This window comes from Crinia signifera, chromosome 5 (assembly GCF_055691185.1).
Source record: "Crinia signifera chromosome 5, ASM5569118v1, whole genome shotgun sequence".
NCBI lineage: Eukaryota > Metazoa > Chordata > Amphibia > Anura > Myobatrachidae > Crinia > Crinia signifera.
In genome coordinates this window covers 10,320,082-10,341,283 of record NC_139221.1, presented here as the reverse complement: position 1 = coordinate 10,341,283, position 21,202 = coordinate 10,320,082, and the positions used below count along the sequence as shown (strand labels likewise).

Genomic DNA, 21,202 nt, shown 5'->3' with positions numbered 1-21,202 from the left:
CCCAGAGCCTTACCATAACCCTCCCACAGCCTAACCCTCCTCTCCCACAGCATAACCATAACCCTCCCACAGCCTAACCCTGACCACTCTCTCCCATGGCCTAACCCTAACCACTCCCTTCACAGCCTAACCCTATCCACTCCCTCCCACAGCCTAACCCTAACTATCCCCTCCCACAGCCTAACCCTAACCACTCCCTCCCACAGCCTAACCCTAACCACTTCCTCCCACAGCCTAACCATCCTCTCCAAGAGCCTAACCATAACCCTCCCACAGCCTAACCCTCCTCTCCCACAGCCTAACCATAACCCTCCCACAGCCTAACCCTAACCACTCTCTCCCATGGCCTAACCCTAACCACTCCATTCACACCCTAACCCTCACCACTCCCTCCCACAGCCTAACCCTAACCACTTCCTCCCACAGCCTAACCATCCTCTCCAAGAGCCTAACCATAACCCTCCCACAGCCTAACCCTCCTCTCCCACAGCCTAACCATAACCCTCCCACAGCCTAACCCTAACCACTCTCTCCCATGGCCTAACCCTAACCACTCCATTCACACCCTAACCCTATCCACTCCCTCCCACAGCCTAACCCTAACTATCCCCTCCCACAGCCTAACCCTAACCACTCCCTCCCACAGCCTAACCCTAACCACTTCCTCCCACAGCCTAACCATCCTCTCCAAGAGCCTAACCATAACCCTCCCACAGCCTAACCCTCCTCTCCCACAGCCTAACCATAACCCTCCCACAGCCTAACCCTAACCACTCTCTCCCATGGCCTAACCCTAACCACTCCATTCACACCCTAACCCTATCCACTCCCTCCCACAGCCTAACCCTAACTATCCCCTCCCACAGCCTAACCCTAACCACTCCCTCCCACAGCCTAACCCTAACCACTTCCTCCCACAGCCTAACCATCCCCTCCTACAGCCTAATCATCCCCTTCCACAGCCTAACCCTAACCACTACCTCCCACAGTCTAACCTTAACATCTCCCACAGCCAAACCCTAACCTCCACCACTTTCAGCCTAACCCTAATCACCACCTCCCACAGCCTCAGCCTAACCTTTACTCTTCCACAGCCTAACCTACCCCTCCCGCAGCCTAATCCTAACCTCCCCCTCCCTGTAGGCTAACCCTAACCTCCCCCACAGTATAACCCCAAACCTCCCCCTAGTGCCTAACCCTAACCCCAAAGAACAGACAATATTAGATGATAATTAGTTTTAATTAGTATTAAAGATTAGAAAAAGGGGCTTCACCGATTTGGCTCATGGACTTGTTATAGGTTTAGGCCAATGTATCCCAATGAAACTAAAAGCCTCTGCTCTGCTACACCCCCCCTCCCCCATCAGGAGCAGTCTCTTATCCATGATTGGATGAGCTGTGTAAGGTGCCACTTTCGAATGGCTTTAACCCAATTAACCCATATAGTGTAGGATGCTCCTCATGGGCGGTCCATGATTCTTAAGTAGGGAATCTTATCAGGGATTAAGCCATTTAGTGTAGGGTGCTCCTCATGGGCGGTCCATGATTCTTAAGTAGGGAATCTTATCAGGGATCAACCCATTTAGTGTAGGATGCTCCTCATGGGCGGTCCATGATTCTTAAGTAGTGAATCTTATCAGGGATCAACCCATTTAGTGTAGGATGCTCCTCATGGGCGGTACATTTCTAGGGTTTCGTTTTATCCCAATATATGTCACAGCAGAATATGAGAAGACGATTCCAGGTATATAACGACAAAACATTTGTTTCCATTCAGGACAGAGGAACAGAGCTCTCAAACCGGGACTGTCCTGTCTAACTGGGGGCAGTATGGAGCTACGTCATACTGGCTATTTATTCCGAACCTCCTTCTCTGTAAATGTGTGTTTCCGGTAGAGGCGATCAAGAAGTTCCTCCCCGCAGCATCTGGTTTATTTAAGGATAATAATGTCTGGCACAATATGTTACAGGTTATGCAAATGAGTTGAATACATTAATGCCAAGAAATTCCGTGGGAGCTCAGACGGAGCCGGAAAGGATTCTCTGTCTGTTTATAAAATAAAAAATTATATTCTACATAATGTAAACCGACGACTTTATTTGGTTCATTGACAAACAATTTCAAAGTTATTAGAGCTTTATAAATAAAATGTGATCTTTAACAATGTAGCAGTGCTGAGCGTTAATGCCTGGTTAATTCGGAGCGAAAGGATACAGTTCCATAATGAGAATCAAGGTTTTTTTAGTTTCGAAGGCATCAAGCAGTTGGGTGACCCGGCTATGTGACACTTCCGACAAGATATCCCGCTCGCGGTGCGCCTGCTGCCGGGTCTTGCTTCGCAGTGGAATGAATTTGGCAGCACATGTTGCCCCGTTCCCTTTATGCACCACGCGTTTCACAAAGCCAAAACATCCCCTGTAAGAACAAGAGTGTTACTGGTATGACATGTAACTGAAGGAAGGTGAGAAATGGCTTTATGGGGGGAATTCAATTACATGCGAAGGAGGCAAATCCGCCATCGCAGGTGGGGTTGGGACCATACTTGCGTACCCTCCCGAAATGGCCGGGAGGCTCTCAAAAATTGGGTCCCCTGGGAAGTTGGGCAAGTCTCTCAAATTGTCCCCACACCTCTTTCCTTACTGCACCAAATGCCGGATTTTGAGAGTCCGCAGCGAGGGGCGAGGCTAAAATGATGACAATCACGTCGTTTTGCGTCATTTTTGCCCCTTCCCAATCTGCGGACCCATGAATTGCCACAATTCACTGGCAGGGGGCTGGGCTTGGTGACATCAGTCTCGTCCCGCCCCCCTGACCGTAGTATTGGGTCTCCTCTCTGACCTTCTCCCAGAGAGGAGAGAAAAAAGTAGGCAAGTATGGTCGGGACTATTGCGTGTGGCCTGTTGCACGAACTTCTGAAAAAGGGTTTGGCCCCTGGTAAAAAGGGGCATGGCTTTGTGGCCCTGTTTTTCTTCACTTTGGGGGACATACCCAACACTCAAACACAGGCTGTAACTGGCAGTTAGGAGCTGATTGCCTTGTGCTTAGTAAATAAACCCCACTGCAACATTCATTACTAGGAATTTCCACTTATTGTACTGATACCAATGTGAGAATCCCCTGTCAGAGCATTGACAGGAAACGCTATGTGGGCTGACATTAATATTCCTCCTACCTCCCAATCTCTTCTTTAACCTCAAAGAAAGACTTCAGTTTCCTCCTTTTGTGCAGCGTCTTTGTGTCTGTTTCACTCTCATCTGTAAGTAGAAGAAGGCTGATGTCACCTGTCACACAATACAGATCCCACAGCCCCCCCCCCCCCCCTCTCCTTGTTCTCCGGGAGATGACAGTCACCCACATGTGATTTCTAGAACTTGCTGTACAGTTATTACACAATAGGCACTTCATGTGTCTTCTCTGAAGATACAATGTAACGCGGAGGACACGCGCCACCTCACAAGTAGCGCAATCCATTCATCACACTGGGAAGACTGACTATTCTGTGGCGACACGGAGACCCTGAGGTCCAGGTTCTAGGATGGAACCATTTAGATCTTAGATGTTTATTGGCAAGCAATTAATGTTTTTATTAACCCTTCGAGTGCCAACGTTCCCGCTATAAATGGCTGCGCCGCTCACAGTGACTGTTCTTTTTTTCGGTGCAATGTTTAACCAAACTTCCATGAACTGGCTAGTCATATTTGTATTTATTTATACGACAACAGTTGCTGTCTGCCGGCATTTTTACCAACGTTGGCACTCAGAGGATTAAATCTTAGAGCTTGCTGTTTATAACACTTCTCTGAAATCCTGAATATAAATAGGTGTTTGACTTTTTAAGTAACTTTAATAAGTTTTTAAATAAATCTGTAAAAGAAACTAAACAAAACCCCTCCGCTCATATATGGTCAGTGCGCAACCTCCACTCTGAGCGGACACATTATTGTCAAAAAATAGAAAGTCCAAAGGCGCAATGTGGAAGTCCTTGCTGCCTCAATGTTGATGGAGAGACACTGAAGATCTCCAAAATAATCGATGGTAGTTGAATCAATTGGGGTGAATTTTATATATGGAAAAATCAAAAGATAGCGTGTATAAGATATCTTCAAATGATAAGACCAATGCTCTATAGGGAAGGGTATAATCAAATCGTACCAAACTCACAGAATGGAACGTGAGAGCCCACATATAAAGGTATCTTTATGGGTTCACCAATTGTGCTCAATTCTAAATCATAGATGGACTGCATTCCGTACTTACTAGGATAGTAAATTTTCACCTCTCATCAAGGTTTCTTTCGTACTCATCAATCCATTTGAGTATTTGTGTATTTTTTCCGTATATACAACATCGGTTCCTGGAGATACACTAAGGGTGGGCTGGATTGATGAGTACGAAAGAAACCTTGATGAGAGGTGAAAATGTACTATCCTAGTAAGTAAGGTACGCAGTCCATCTATGATTTAGGATTGAGCCATCATTATTTGGAGTCAAGCGCCACCAGTGTTGTTCTACAAATACAGGAGACATTATTGTGCACACCAGATGATATTATGCATGTGTTTTGCAGATAATGCTGACATAGGATGTCTGAATGGAAAGGTCAACACAATAGAAAGGAACACATATAAATGGTTGACACACAAAAGAGTTTGGAGGGTTTAGTGTCATTTTGCTTGTGAAACCATGTGTAAGCCCAATTAGAGTAGCATTTCGCTCGTCACCCTTCAGACGTCTTGCCTGAAGGGTGAGGAGTGAATCCACACTCTGCTACTCATGTGCCCGGCACAGGTTACTGTTCCCAATTGTAATTCACGTGGATGGGAAAGGAAAAAATAGATGAAAAAAGTTGGGTTGTCAAGACCAGCCCCAAATTATGGTTCCTTCTCACATTGTTGCTGCTCTGTAGGCTGGCCGGAGGCATCACAATGATCTGTAGGCTGGCGGAGACACCGCTAGGGTCTGTAGGCTAGTGGAGACACCTCTTTGGTCTGCAGGCTGGTGAAGGCACCGCCATGGTCTGTAGGCTGGCAGAAGCACCACTATAGAATGTAGGCTGGTGGAGGCACCGTTATGGTCTGTAGGCTACAGACCATATACCACCATGGTCTGTAGGCTGATGAAGGCACCATTGTGGTCTGAAGGCCAGCAGAGGCAACATTGTGGTCTGTACACTGGTGGAGGCACGACTATGGTCTACAGGCTGGCACTGGTGGAGGTTCCACCATGGTCTGTAGGCTGGTGGAGGCACCGTTGTGGTCTGTAGGCAGGCAGAGGCACTGCTATGGACTGATGCCTGACCCATTCACAGCTATGTAGATGCAGCTTATTGCATTTTGGAAAAACAATCCAGAAACATACTGACAGTTGGTAGAACTCATGCCTAGAAGAATTCAAGCCAATTTTTTCATTTGGGTGGCCCAACATAGTATTGGACATAATAACGTGACCGCTCAGTGTGGAACATAAACTGTCGCCACTTCTACAAAGTCTAAAAAGAAGACCAAACTGCCCCTCACTTCGTAATACAGAGCAATATTCTATACTTATTGCACACAATACAAGCCTCGGCATCTCCGGATTGTTACCTTCATGCATAATGAGCTCAGCCTTGCAGGAGACGTCCCCTCCGCTGTTGCTGGCGGTACAGGTGTAAACGCCACCATCGCTGCTCTTTGTGCTCCGTAAAACGAGGGAGTATTTTCTGTCCTCCTTCACCATCTGGATTCTGTCGCTCTCCTTCAATGGGCTGTTGTCCTGCAAGAGGAAGAATGTGGAACCATTACAGTGCACAGACTTCAGCTTACAGAAGGTCGTGAGGTCCTCTACAAGAGTACGTTATATGTTGTAAACTTGTTATCCTAAGGGAAGAGTTAAAGGCCACGAACTAGTGGATAATAAGGCTGGTGATACCACTAGAAGAAACAAGGTGGTTGCTAACTCTACTGACTTAATAGTCACCCCTGAAGGGGTATCAACATGAAGGGACAGCAGCCACCAGCTTCTAACCTGCAATGCCACCAGCTCCTGTTACTCCATTTTCATAAGTAATTGGAAGGCTCACCTTACACAAGGTAACGGTCAGTGGAGGCTCACCTTATGCCAGGTAACGGTCAGTGGAGGCTCACCTTATACCAGGTAACGGTCAGTGGAGGGTCACCTTATACCAGGTAACGGTCTGTGGAGGCTCACCTTATACCAGGTAACGGTCAGTGGAGTGCTCCCATCTATCACAGCATCAAACTGAGCAGTCTCTCCACAGTGCACTATGACATCTTCTATGGTCACCTGCATATATGGGGGTCCTGTAAAGAATCAGAGAATGTCAATGTAAATTGCTGCTGTATGCACAGACTACAGGCATTCACAGTGTACACCCACATATGGACAGGCGCTGTCAGTGTATACCCACATGGGGACAGGCACTCAGTGTACACCCACATGGGGGAGGGCGCTCAGTGTACACCCACATAGGGACGGACATTCACAGTGTACACCCACATGGGGAAGGGCATTCACAGTGTACACCCACATGGGGACGGGCGCTCTCAGTGTACACCCACATGGGGATGGGCGCTCTCAGTGTACACCCAAATGGGGACAGGCGCTGTCAGTGTACACCCACATGTGGACGGGCGCTCTCAGTGTACACCCACATGTGGATGGGCGCTCTCAGTGTACACCCACATGTGGACAGGCGCTCTCAGTGTACAGAAGGGGGGGGTTCAGAACACAAAGTTCTGTGGCAGCGCTAGATTTGATGATTGAGAAAATGGATTTGACAGATTGGATGATCCTTACAATCAATTTTAATATTAATAATAATAGACAACCTGTATATACAGTCATTTCTAAAAAGAAAGAATTAAAGAACAATAATGTACATATGAACAATAAAACGTATAAAAACACTCTCTGCTTGCTGGACTGATTGAGATGTTTTGCCAAAAATACACTGCTGCTACACAATTGAGTATTGGTATAGTTACCACTCCATGAGCAGTATTGCGGTACACTGGCTTATCCCACTGATGACAGATGAAATTAGATGGTGTTCAGTAGATCAGGGTATTTCTCCCAAAACTGGGGAAGCAATGTTGGGTCCCAATGGGCTGGGGGGGACAGGTGGAGCTCCCAGCAGGGTGTGATGGATCCTCTCTAGTGGGTGGCCTGGAAGAAGATGAATGATGTTTCCGTGGCCACTGGAGGTGATTCCAAGCTGTATTCTCCACTTGTAATAAGCCGCAGTGGGTGGATGGTCTGTCCAATCGATTGGATGGTTGGATATTCCCGGATGGGGGGATGGCCAGTGTAGTGTCCAATGAGTGTGTCCCAAATTCTCAAAGGCGTTGGATCCTCTCTAGTGTGTGACCTGGACGAGTGGATTGAGGTCCACGGCCACTGGAGGTGGGGGAAAAATGAACAGGGGGGGAGGATGTCCTGTTGTTTAGGTGTCCAGCGAAACGCGTTGGTGGACCCCCCCCCCCCTCAACATCTTATCCCTGTCTTGCTGGACTTCGATTGCACATTTGAACTGAACACTGTCCCACTGCTGGACACCTAAACAGCAGGACATCCCCCCCCCTGTTCATTTTTCCCCCAAGTCCAGTGGCCGTGGTCCTCAATCCACTCGTCCAGGTCACACACTAGAGAGGATCCAACTCCTTTGAGAATTTGGGACACACTCATTGGACACTACACTGGCCATCCCCCCATCCAGGAATATCCAACCATCCAATCGATTGGACAGACCATTCGCCCACTGAGTTTAAAAAAAAAAAAAGGGGTGACCACATCCACCCGCTCTCAGTGTACACCCACATGGGGATGGGCGCTCTCAGTGTACACCCACATGGGGATGGGCGCTCTCAGTGTACACCCACATGGGGATGGGCGCTCTTAGTGTACACCCACATGGGGACGGGCACTCTCAGTGTACACCCACATGTGGACGGGTGCTCTTAGTGTACACCCACATGGGGACGGGCGCTCTCAGTGTACACCCACATGTGGACGGGTGTTCTTAGTGTACACCCACATGGGGACGGGCGCTCTCAGTGTACACCCACATGTGGACGGGCGCTATCAGTGTACACCCACATGAGGACGGGCGTTCTCAGTGTACACCCACATGTGGACGGGCGCTGTCAGTGTACACCCACATGTGGACGGGCGCTGTCAGTGTACACCCACATGTGGACGGGCGCTCTCAGTGTACACCCACATGTGGACGGGCGCTCTCAGTGTACACCCACATGTGGACGGGTGTTGTCAGTGTACACCCACATGTGGACGGGCGCTCTCAGTGTACACCCACTGTGGACGGGTGTTGTCAGTGTACACCCACATGTGGATGGGCGCTCTCAGTGTACACCCACATGTGGACGGGTGTTGTCAGTGTACACCCACATGTGGACAGGTGCTCTCAGTGTACACCCACATGTGGACGGGCGCTCTCAGTGTACACCCACATGTGGACAGGCGCTCTCAGTGTACACCCACATGTGGACGGGTGTTGTCAGTGTACACCCACATGTGGACGGGCGCTCTCAGTGTACACCCACATGTGGACGGGTGTTGTCAGTGTACACCCACATGTGGACGGGTGTTGTCAGTGTACACCCTTGTGTCCCTAAGCTTCCCATACCCATTACTGCTGTATATATTGCACTCAGCGCTGATACCGCCGTGCTGTGGATACATCTATCCTCACAGGAATCCATGGGGTGAGTGGTATCTGTAGGACACAGCAACACCATGGAATATAGCAGGCATTGATGCTGACTACAGAACCAGACATCAGAATGTGCGCTCAGTAACACCACGTAGTTACAGAACACGCCCCTGGCGCTCTGCGCGGTTATTATCTCCCGCTGTCAGTGAGAAGAGCGCAAGTCACTACTGGAGTCATATAATAAAATCCCATTATACCTGGCTGATAAATACTGGAGTCACTCTGGGATAATCAATAATTCATTACCGCAGCCGTGACATTATATAGAAAGCGCGTTTTGTGTGTATCAGGAACATTCCTATGTACATATTTCCCCTACATAATTTATCATACGCTAAGTGCTGATGCTTTCAGCAGAGTTTAGTAATAGTGTTGTTACTGTAACATCCTAATGTGTAACAGTGGATGCATTTTATACCGCAGCTTAACAATCTTCCCACCCTGTAGAATGGATGGTGTCATATGTGTAAAAGCCATGAAGGGGGGTGGGGACGGGCGGACGGACAGGGCTGGGCCCACTCCCCACCTCTGCTCAACATACCCCCTGGCATGGGTAGGAAACAGATAATGGCCAACAAGTTTTAGACACCTTCTGCAGACATTTTGCAACATATTTTAAAGGGCTATTATTTAATGGGCACCTCTTCCCTGTGGGCATCAACCCGGGCAACACCAGACATGGCATCCTCTAGTGATAAGCATCATAGCTCATCTGAGCCATAGAGAAGGGATTATGGAATATATAACGGTTCTCATAAATGATGCAAAGAGCAACTTCATTATGAGCGAGCAGCAAGTATCTGCAATTACGGCATATTTATAGTGGTTAACGTGGAACCTGCTGACAGAAGTAATGGACAACCAAGGATTGGGAAGAGACTCTCTGGTGTCTTAGCCTTGCGTGTTCCCTGTACGGGAAGATGGTGGGCAGATGACATCCGGTGAGCAGCAGTGTCACTGCCTAATTTCCATGGCAACGCCCAGCATTTTATGGGAACACCCATGAAACAGTGGTGCAGTCCGTCGCCGCCGTCCCACGTCCGCACTGCTAGGTGTGAATGGGACAGCGAACTAGCAGTTTGCCGTTTCCGCTCGCACCCAGCGTATGCACATCCATAGAAGGCAAACCTCGCTCCCCAATGCGAAAGTGCGGGGGAGCGAATCAATCAAAATCAGGCCCCGTTTCCATTGCAGAGGTTGGGGGAAATTTACTAAGATCGACGATCATGGCTGATCCCGTGTCCAAACGGCTGAAACCGGGATCGTCCGTGAACAGTCCGAAAATACGTTCCAAGAACTCGGCTAATTTACCAAGCTGCCGAGTTCTCAGGATTCGTAGTTTGCGATGGTGAATTGGTACACCCGAATTCGGCTGATAGTAAATCACTGGGTCTCGTCTGTATTTGACATCCGATAGGTACGAATGGGAGTGACTCCTGGGTTGTGCGGAGGCTGTGAGTGCAGGGGAGAGGAGGAAAGATCATTCCATGATAAGTAAGCATTGGATGATTCTCCCTCTGTGCGGATGCTAGCGAATAGATACCTGTACCTGTATACATCTGTTTGCAGCTCTGCACAGTGGCACGGACGGTGGGTGGGAGGGAGTCAGGGCCGGCACCACCACTAGGCAGCTTTAGACATTTGCCTAGGGTGCCGGCCACTGGAGGGTGGTACTGAGCTGCCGAGGAGACCAGGAAGTTGGAAAAAAGCTGCAGCAGCTGCCAAGTACGGGACACCCAGCCAATTCAACTGAGCAGGGAGCAAGTACACCCCCCGCCTGCGACCCCCCTGACGGTAGCCTGTCCGTGGATTATGATCGCGAGCGGCGGCGCCCCCCCCCCCAGCTAGTCAGCGGCCGGAGCACGCTTTCCCCCCCCCCCCCCCACCGTGCTGGACATCAGCAATCTGCTGCCCCCCCCCCCCCCCGGAGCGCAGTAATCCGCGGTGGTGCCTGCTGCCAACCCCCCCTGGCCCGGAGCGGGTGAGGGGGGGTCGGAGCGGGTGAGGGGGGGGGGTGGGCATTTGGGCGCTGATGGGGCTTGCACCGGCCCTGGAGGGAGTGCATTTGAATGGGGCAGAGTTAACCTGCCCACTGGGCTCAGAACAGACGCTGCTCAGCGAGTAGTTGTGAATGAGGCGCTATTTGCTGATCTGTTCCTGTTTGTTAGCAGGGGTCTCGTTTGGCGCAGGATCTGGCATGGTGGGGTAGATATTTGCACTCTAGGGCAAGTGTGGGATTTCACTGTGTGGACCTTGATCTAGGGGGGAAATTTACTAAGATGTGTATTCTACTTCACATGTGATGTTGCTATGGGCAACCAATCAGAATCTACTTCTTATTTATTTATCACCCTCTAGAAGATAGTAGACAGGATCTGATTGGTTGCCCATAGGAACATCACATGTGAAGTAGAATTCACATCTTACCGGTAATTATGGTAACAAAGTATATAATTCTTCTGCACCTTTGTGCAATATGCCTAATTCAGACCTGATTGCAGGGCAGTTTTGTTCAGAAAGTGGTAAAAACCATGCTGCTCTGCAGATGGGGCAGATGTAACAGGTGCAGAGAGAGTTAGATTTGGGTGGGGTGCATTCAAACCAAAATCTAAATTTCAGTGTAAGAATAAAGCAAATCTAACTCTCTCTGCACATGTTACATCTCCATCTGTGGAAAAGAAGGTTGGCTTGAATTGGACTGTGGTCCCTTGTTACAGTGATCGATATCCTGTCACTTTTTTCATCTGGTCATTCTATACTTTCTTTGCCAAATTGAATTTATTTTATCCGTCATCGTGTATCATAGAGAGTACTCTTAGATATCTGGATCCAAAACATTTGATCCTATTACTTGTTCACACCCCTGATGACGTCTATGTGATGAAACGCGTTGTAATCTCCTTTTCTAATAAACAGCCATTTCCATGAACAAATCGCGCATCTCATTTAGAATACTTATGGACATCGGATACTTGAAAGAGTGAATCGTATTGTTTTACAGAGGTTTTTATTGTACTGTTGGGTGGTAAGATTAGCGCACTCCCATATTCTTTTCTTTCCATTCTAAGCCACTGTCCCTCACTAACAGGAGGGATATATTGGAGGTGCTGCTTATGTTCTATTAGTGCAAATACTGAGATATATTAACGGGTGCCCTCCAAAGGTACACCCGCAGGATGCCGATGTCGGTCCTAAGACTCTTGCGGGGTAAGGTGGCACTCCAGTCATAAAAAAAAAGGAAAGCTAAAACTTGGTAGACAACATTTCAGAACCTTTTATGTGGGCAACTAAATTTACCACACCATATACCCCTTATACAAATCATGCAACACAACAGTAACCCCCTTATACTGTACTTGCCTCTTACACATTATGCCACATGGATTGAGCCAAAATAAACACTATACCAAAAAGATTGAGCCAAAATTCACAATATGCTTCACAAACAGGGACATTGCACGCCAAAGGCATGCATTATAAATTTACACCATAATGTACATGTTAAGCCACACAGCATAATTTCCATTATGTATTATGCCAAACACCATGCCTATTAAAAATTATGCTACATAGGTGCTGCTTACCTACGTCCTCATTGCCAGGGGTTCCATGCTCGTTGCCATGTGGGATTACATGCTCATTGCCAAGGAGGGAATACATGCTCGCGGTAACTGGGGACAGCCGCCGCCGGGCAGAAGTGACAGCCAATGACAGCTGGGCAGAGAGCGGGGGGGTTGCCCGGCTGTACTCAGAGCACTGCAGGTCCCGGCCATTTGAAATTACACCCCTTTTACAACAGAAAATGCAGGGATTTACCCGGGAATATCATACAGGGACAGTCCTGGGCTGGCCCCTTTTACACCAGCCTAATCTCTGCATTTTCTGGTGTAGAGGGGAGAGAACCCCCCTCCCCCCCCCCCCCCCCCCCTTAACCAGCTATATTGTTTAATGATTTTAGAAACTGAAACTGCGCCATTTTCTTCCAGAGAAATCTGCCCTCAAAGAAAATGATCAGCCATGAAATTACATTTCAGAAATAAAAAAATCGGTTTACTCGCAATATCGCTGGAAACAATTAACCCATATGAACCTGGTATCAGATTGAAGGCCCAGCTATTTGGGTTCGAATGAAATCAACCTCAAGCTTCTGTAATGCCGGGGGGGGGGGGGGGGGACTGGCAGCTGTCTGAACTGGGTGGGGGTCGGATTTAGCGGGCAAAAAAGATTTGGCTGTGCAACTTTAGAAGGAAATTTTTATTTTTGTGCGTCATTTATATATAACTGGAAAATGACGTTCAGCATTTGTGTTAACTTTACTTCAAAATTATATTAAACATTTAAACATTCAAAATACAGCACACAATGTAGTTAATGGGTGAAACACACATCAATTGAGTCCACAACTGCAAAAAGGGACCACTGCTGCTTTGTGCGCTCTGTTGTAATGTCTGTGCGCACGCTTGTCGAGTTGTGTGCGCGCGCACGTGCGCACAGCTTAGAGGGAACACTGGTCCCATGTTATCCTATGGTGAAAACTTTCCAGATTTGCCCTGCGGTATCTCCGGTTCCCGGAGGGCAAGCGACGCGGGCTGGGCTTGTTGGAAAGCCCCAGTCCTCATCTGGGCCTATTTGGAGAGTGGGCCTGTAGCTGTAGCTCCATCAGGCCCATTGCATATCTCAATATCATACCTGGCATATGTCAGACATTGATGATCACACAGTAATGTGCGTGATAATAATGATGTTTCCATTTACTGTGTCTGTAGTTTCTGGCACAGTTGCGCCTGCAGCCTCCCCGTTATATTGCACCAAATGCACCAGGACTGAGACTCCCAATTTCCCAGCCTGGTGCATCTGCAGACCTCAGCATGGGTAGCACTATGAAATCCCCATGTTAAGTCCATGTTCTCCATCTAAGTCTAGCCTCCCATGTGAACAATGAGGCCTCTGTGCAACTGTGCATCTGCTAAGCCCCTCCCAGTCACCGCCCAGGATCAGTAGCTCATGTGATTTCATGGGGGGGGGGGGGGGGGGCTCTTCCAAACCTGCATCGTTCCAGCCAAAAATAGAGAGGTAAGGTACAACAAATAATATGAAGGTAATTTACCCTAACATGCTATTCCCAAATTTATCACAGTGACCATAACTAAGAAGAACTCCATCAGCCAACCAGCTTATTTTGGAAACTGGGTCACAGGCGATTTTGGACAAGGCAGTACAGCTCGCCTCCAAGGGCCCAGTGGGAGAGGGGAAGGGGGGTTCCACATGTCAGTGTCGGTGGAGGGGGTTTGGCTGTTAGTGGGGGCCTCTAGACAGTCTCATCTCCCCATCTGACACATCTCCAGCAGAGATACGCATCGGCCACCTTGACATGAAGATGAAGGAGACAACCACATTGACTGCCCTCCAGGCCAGACGAGGAATGTATGTATGACCTGGGAGGGAGGGAGGGGTGGTATTGTCATTTAGGGAGTGAATGTACTGAGACATGGGGAAGAGCAGGTAGTGTATGTTCCAGGGAAGAGAAGTTGCTGGTGGTAGGGGTAGGGGAATAGTATACAGTATATCCCTTGAAGTAGTGTTTGTCTGGGGAGAGTGCCGTTATCCGATATTGGGGATATCTCCTGTGGTCTCCCTTTTACTGCTATGTCCTGAAACCTACAATTTAACACCCAAAAAACTTGTGTGATATTATTTTTAATACATTTAATTTTATTGGTTCTAAAGGCAATCAGTTCTTTAATAAACATTCCCATATGATGTTTTTGTTGGCACTGATCAGCGTATGGGCAGCATTGGGAGGAACCATGTCCCATGTGTTTACTGTGAGACCTCATGGGCCCATTATCAATAAGCTCCTGTGTCTTGGTCAGTCCTTGTCATTTTTGGGTAGCAAAGAACCAATTTACTGTGAATGAAGTCCTGGGGCAGATTTGACGCGTTTCGCAATGTCCTAGACGTTACAGAACACTGCTCTGTTTGCACCTACATAGGCTGTGGGCGGAATCAGCCTTCTGTGAGCTCCGGCAGTGTCCTCCCTTTAATCAGTCTGCCCCGTAATATAAATGTGACCAAATTTGAAGGGTTACCGTCCAGGTGACTCCATGACAGAAGTTGTATATCCCAACATTACATTGACGTGTAAAGGCGAAAACCGGTAACCATTATATGGAATTATATGGAATCTTACTTAAAATTGTCTCAGAGAGATTTAGGGTGTTGTTATGAGCAATCCCCCATGGGTGTCTCACCAGCTCTGCAATGTGCATAGTGGTATTCCTATAAGGGGTAGAACTGGTATACACAAAATGTCAATTACAGTAACAGGACAGAAACTACAATGAAAGAAGCACAAGCCTGCCAGCCCCTGCAGTGCTGAAATGTCCAAAATGTGGGTATAAATAGCCTTAAGTAGATACACCATCATGAGGTTTTAACTCTAGAACAGCGGTCCCCAACTCGAGTACAGTACCTCCCAAAACATGTCATGTTTGCAAGGTTTCTGGAATCTGGTGGAATAAGGACTGACCCAGCAAATCAGATCAACTCACTTGTTCATGATAAAAGAAATCCAGAAAACATTACCTGCTGCAGATCCAGAACACTTTAGGTGAGAGCCACAGGTCTAAGGGGAATCCCCATTACCAGGTCAGGACTTTAGGTGAGAGCCACAGGTCTAATGGGAATCCCCATTACCAGGTCAGGGCTATAGGTGAGAGCCACAGGTCTAAGGGGAATCCCCATTACCAGGTCAGGACTATAGGTGAGAGCCACAGGTCTAAGGGGAATCCCCATTACGAGGTCAGGACTATAGGAGAGAGCTACAGGTCTAAGGGGAATCCCCATTACCAGGTCAGGACTATAGGTGAGAGCCACAGGTCTAAGGGGAATCCCCATTACCAGGTCAGGACTATAGGTGTGAGCCACAGGTCTAAGGGGAATCCCCATTACCAGGTCAGGACTATAGGTGAAAGCCACAGGTCTAAGGGGAATCCCCATTACCAGGTCAGGACTATAGGTGAGAGCTAGAGGTCTAAGGGAATCCCCATTACCAGGTCAGGACTATAGGTGAGAGCCACAGGTCTAAGGGGAATCCCCATTACCAGGTCAGGACTATAGGTGAGAGCTACAGGTCTAAGGGGAATCCCCATTACCAGGTCAGGTCCTGACAATGTGATTCTGGGTAATTTTGTTTAAATGCTGCTGATGAACTGGAAAGTACGAAACACGGATACTACAGGTTTTACGCTGAAGTACAACTTCAATTCCAAGGCCACAGGTATAACCTTGAGATAACCTTGGCGTCTCCTCTGGCTTTGCCTTGCCGGCGGATACCTGGGGTTCTAGCACCAGACACAGTTTATAGTACAAGTCAGTATTATAATCTATATACAGAGCACCAGTGCAGTACTGTATATATAGAGGTATGAGTTCTAACAAAGGACACTGAGAAAACCACATCAAACTCCAGACAAACCGGCGAATTCCCCAATTCTGTGACAACTGCGCTGCACGATGCATAGTGAGACTGAGTATTTCAATGAATGGAGATCAGGCGATGGGGACGTCAGACAAGTCCCTGGTGCAGATTTAATGAGGAACGTGAAGACCTCACAGGCTGCTTGATGTTTAGTGACATTTACATCAAAACCAATTCAGACCTCATCGGCAGGTGACGTGTAAGGACACATAAGGACATTTCCATGCCAGCCTCAATGTAGAAATTCTGCCCGGTAGACGCTACTGATAGATGTATTATAATAATCTCGGAACCGGTTGGGGTGATAGAGGCGGTCGGTCATTATAAACCAAATCCCGAGTAAATCTGTATCCCGGTGAACCTGTTGCAGAATCATTGACTTCCCAACCATGAGACTTCCATGAGTTATTCTGCTGTCACCAGCTGGTCCATGATAGCAAGGCGGTACCATTACAATGGGGTCATTAAATAACAACAGAACAATGGCTCAGGGAAGTTCTAACGGGGGAAACAATGATATTTGGGGATGGAGAAAGTAAAGACATCAGGAGATTGTATGGCAACTACAGTAAGTGAGTGTTGGAGAAAATGTGCATCCTATGGGGATCGTCACAGCACCCCCCACCCCCCCAAATCTGCGCCCATGGGGTCTCTGTTCTGCATCCTCTCCAGCAGAGATGCTCAGGTGGCTCGGAGTAACCCTCCTCACCCCCAGGTGGTACTCACTTGTCACCTTGTCACTGCCCAGGTGAATGCAGCTCCTCTCGGTGGTCTCGATGTAAACTTGGCTGCAGACATCCCAGAGCGGACCCCCGGCTCTCCCGTGGTACCACTCCGCTGAATCCATTTGACGCCTGGGGAAGAGAACAGATCTTTTTTTCCCTTTTTTTCAGGAGCTATTTTTATACCAGTATGTGACTAAGATGAGCAATCTGTTCAGGGACCGGAGAGAGTGACATCCTACCTCACTGCTGCTGCCATCCTCAGTGCTTTCATTTTTTTCTCCCATTTCCTCTTTGTGTGCAGTGACAATGAGCAGCAGCCGCAGCAGCAGCAGGGCCTGGTACGCACTGAGGCAGCGGCTGGTTGGAAAGGGTTAACGAGCTGCTGCACTCGGCAGAGCTATTAACCCCTTCGCTGCAGTATTCTCACACACACACACACACACACACACACACACACACACACTGCTCGATTCCTACCGCCTATTATATGCTTCCCCGAGATCTCTCTTCTCATAACCCCTCCATATGGCACTACATATCATAATAATAATAATAACACCACATATAATAACTCCATATAATAACGCCACATATAATAACACCACGTATAATAACACTACATATAATAACACCACAATTAATAACAACACTACATATCATAATTACAACACATATAATATCGCTACATATAATCACTACATATAATAACACCACATATAATAACACCACATATAATAACAACACTACATATATTAATTACAACACATATCATAACACTAATATAATAACTACATATAACACTACATATAATAACAACACATATGATAACACTAATATAATAACACTACTTATAAGTACAGCGCAAATAATACACTACATATAATAATTACACCACCACATATAATAATGATACATATGTTAATACTACACATAATAATAACACCACCACCACCACAAATAACACTACACATAATAACACCACATATAATAATAGTACATATAACACCACATATAATAACACTACACATACAGGTTGAGTATCCCTTATCCAAAATGCTCGGGACCAGGAGAATTTTGGATAACGGATTATTCCGTATTTCGGAATATTTTAATATTTCAATGATATATTTTGAAGTATCTTGCATTTATGCTGTATAAACACATAATATACACACAAATATATTTTATTACCACATAAAATACACACAAATATATTTTAATTGTTCAAAAAACAAGGTTTCAAAACGTGAAACAAAATGTGTGTACTATCTCAGCACTGAATTTGAATGCCAAGCAATCATTGTCTTGCACATATATAGTGCCAGTTACATATCATGTCCCCAGTGATGCTGTTACAAATGTCCCCAGTGAGTTTTTAGCAAAAAAAAAAAATTTTTTCACTTTCTGGAATGTCCGTATTTCGGAATAATTCGGATAACGGATATTCGGATACGGGATACTCAACCTGTATAACACCACAAATAATGCCACATATAATAACACTACAGTACATCTAATAACACTAAACCTAATAACAATACACCTAATAACACTACACATAACACTACATATAATAACGCTCCACCTAATAATAACACTACATCTAATAAAACAACACATAACACTACACCTTATAACACTACACATGACAACACTACACAGAACACTACACTAGGGGCCTTATTTTGGTTCACTCTTTCTGACAAAATACTTCTTAGATGGACAAAACCATGTGCACTGCAGGTGGGGCAGATGTAACATGTGCAGAGAGAATTAGATTTGGGTGAGTTATATTGTTTCTGTACAGGGTAAATACTGGCTGATTTATTTTTACACTTCAATATAGATCTCACTTTGAAGTAAAACCCCACCCAAATCTAACTTTCTCTGCACATTTTGCATATGCTCCCCTGCAGTGCACATGGTTTTGTCCATCTAAGAAGGATTTTGTCAGAAAGAGTGAACCAAAATAAGGCCCATCACTACATATAGTAACACTTCACAGCTAGTGATGCTATAATGTCCCTTTAATCACAGACATGTAGGAATTATACAGGTTCTGTGGCTGATTAACATCAGGTGAAGCGCAGGCTTGAAGCCAGCCAGAACCTATGTAATTTAGGGATTATTGCTAATTAATAAATAAATAGATGAATGAAGGAATAAATATAGAAATAATTATTACAGCAACCCTTGCCAGTGTACAAAATGTATAGCTGCTATTATTTCTGGTCAGTCTGAGATGCATCTGTCACTGCTCCCCCTCTGCTACCTGCTGTGTGTGACCTATTCACAGTCACATTTGGCCTGTTTTCTTCTTATACAGATGGACCTGACAGACCGATCTGACAAATAAGGGCTGCTGCAGCTACCTGCGTCACCTCCCCTCCAGCTACCTGCGTCACCTCCCCTCCAGCTACCTGCGTCACCTCCCCTCCAGCTACCTGTGTCACCTCCCCTCCAGCTATCTGCATCACCTCCCCTCCAGCTACCTGCGCCACCTCCCCTCCAGCTACCTGCGTCACATCCCCTCCAGCTACCTGCGTCACCTCCCCTCCAGCTACCTGCATCACATCCCCTCCAGCTACCTGCATCATCTCCCCTCCATCAACCTGCATCATCTCCCCTCCAGCTACCTGCGTCACCTCCCCTACAGCTACCTGCGTCACCTCCCCTCCAGCTACCTGCGTCACATCCCCTCCAGCTACCTGCGTCACCTACCCTCCAGCTATCTGCATCACCTCCCCTCCAGCTACCTGAATCATCTCCCCTCCAGCTACCTGCATCATCTCCCCTCCAGCTACTTGCGTCACCTCCCATCCAGCTACCTGCATCACCTCCCCTCCAGCTACCTGCATCACCTCCCCTCCAGCTACCTGCATTACCTCCTATCCAGCTACCTGCGTCACCTTCCCTCCATATACCTGCATCACCTCCCCTCCAGCTACCTGCGTCACCTCCCCTCCAGCTACCTGCGTCATCTCCCCTCCAGCTACCTGCATCACCTCCCATCCAGCTACCTGCATCACCTCCCCTCCAGCTACCTGAATCACCTCCCCTCCAGCTACCTGAATCCCCTCTCCTCCAGCTACCTGAATCACCTCTCCTCCAGCTACCTGCATCACCTCCCCTCCAGCTATCTGCATCACCTCCCCTCCAGCTACCTGCATCACCTCCCCTCCAATTTCTGTGACCGGACGCCTGCCCTTAGCTCTGGCTACGCCCTTCGGGTCCACAGATTGCGGTACCAGGTCTCACGGGACCGTGCCAATTGGGGATTCCCTGTTACCATCAGCAACCGCCTGTTACTGACTCCGCCCACTACGCAGTGGGCGGGGTATCGCTGCCACCACCAGACTCCTTATACGTGGCGCCTGGAACCACGGTTACCTCCTCAGGACCAACCGCTGGCACCTGAGTACTACCTGCGGGAGTGTATGCGTCGACGCGCTGCTGACACACTCCTGGCTGGCGTCAGTGGCTTCCCCTCTGGTTCACGGACCAGACCTCTGCTTCGGTAGCTGGCAGAGCGGAGCTTGGAGGACGCTGGATACCTTTACCCAGAACAGCCGGAGAACGGAATTATTGCGGTAATTCTGTTAGTCGCAAGATGGCAGAGACGTCTTGAGGCAAGAAGATGTTTATTTGCTCAAAGTTCTTAAAAGAACTCTCTCCTAGAATAGGAGAGTGCAGCGTACAGCAGAATGTTTACAGCAGGACAGGTAGAACAGAGTACAACAACTTGGGCTCACAGGCCCTGCTTATAAGGACAGAAAACACACTGACATTGTCAGATCCTCCCCCATACATTTACAATTTGCATCTCAATCTGACATGTTACTTCTAGTGCATAAAGAACCAAGATTACATACTACAAAGGATGAGTCCAATTTCCTTAGCATATATAAATTCCAGGAACAGGGGAGATATTTATCTCCTGGACATGTTTACATAAAGAAACACAAATGTCTGCATTACCAACACCTGGCACACAGGATGGCCTGGGTTCAGTGACCCATCACATATAGTACATAAATTTCCTTATCACCAAGATTTGCTAAATTCCTTCCCCCCAGAAATGTACAAAGTGCATTGTAAGTCCAGAATGCATTCTTCAATATTCAATACAATATACACAATATATGATGCAGTCTCAGCTCAGTGCCAAACATATATTTCATAAGTACATATAATCTGTGCCTGGTGCCCAGCAGCAGGCTACAACTTACATCAGCACTGCAGAAGGGTCCTGTCCCAGCTCAGTG

General features: G+C 47.4%; 1 protein-coding gene across 1 annotated transcript in view; it reads right to left on the bottom strand.

Moving 5' to 3' along the window:
• OBSCN (obscurin, cytoskeletal calmodulin and titin-interacting RhoGEF) overlaps positions 1-21,202 on the bottom strand; it is a 332,859-nt gene that overhangs the window by 55,157 nt on the left and 256,500 nt on the right. The window contains exons 98-103 of the mRNA XM_083186473.1: positions 16,939-17,066; positions 6,191-6,303; positions 5,587-5,755; positions 3,174-3,255; positions 2,216-2,416; positions 1,866-1,926 (exon numbers count right to left, since the gene is read on the bottom strand). Coding sequence (XP_083042599.1) covers positions 1,866-1,926; positions 2,216-2,416; positions 3,174-3,255; positions 5,587-5,755; positions 6,191-6,303; positions 16,939-17,066 — 754 coding nt within the window. The remainder of the gene's footprint in view (positions 1-1,865; positions 1,927-2,215; positions 2,417-3,173; positions 3,256-5,586; positions 5,756-6,190; positions 6,304-16,938; positions 17,067-21,202) is intronic.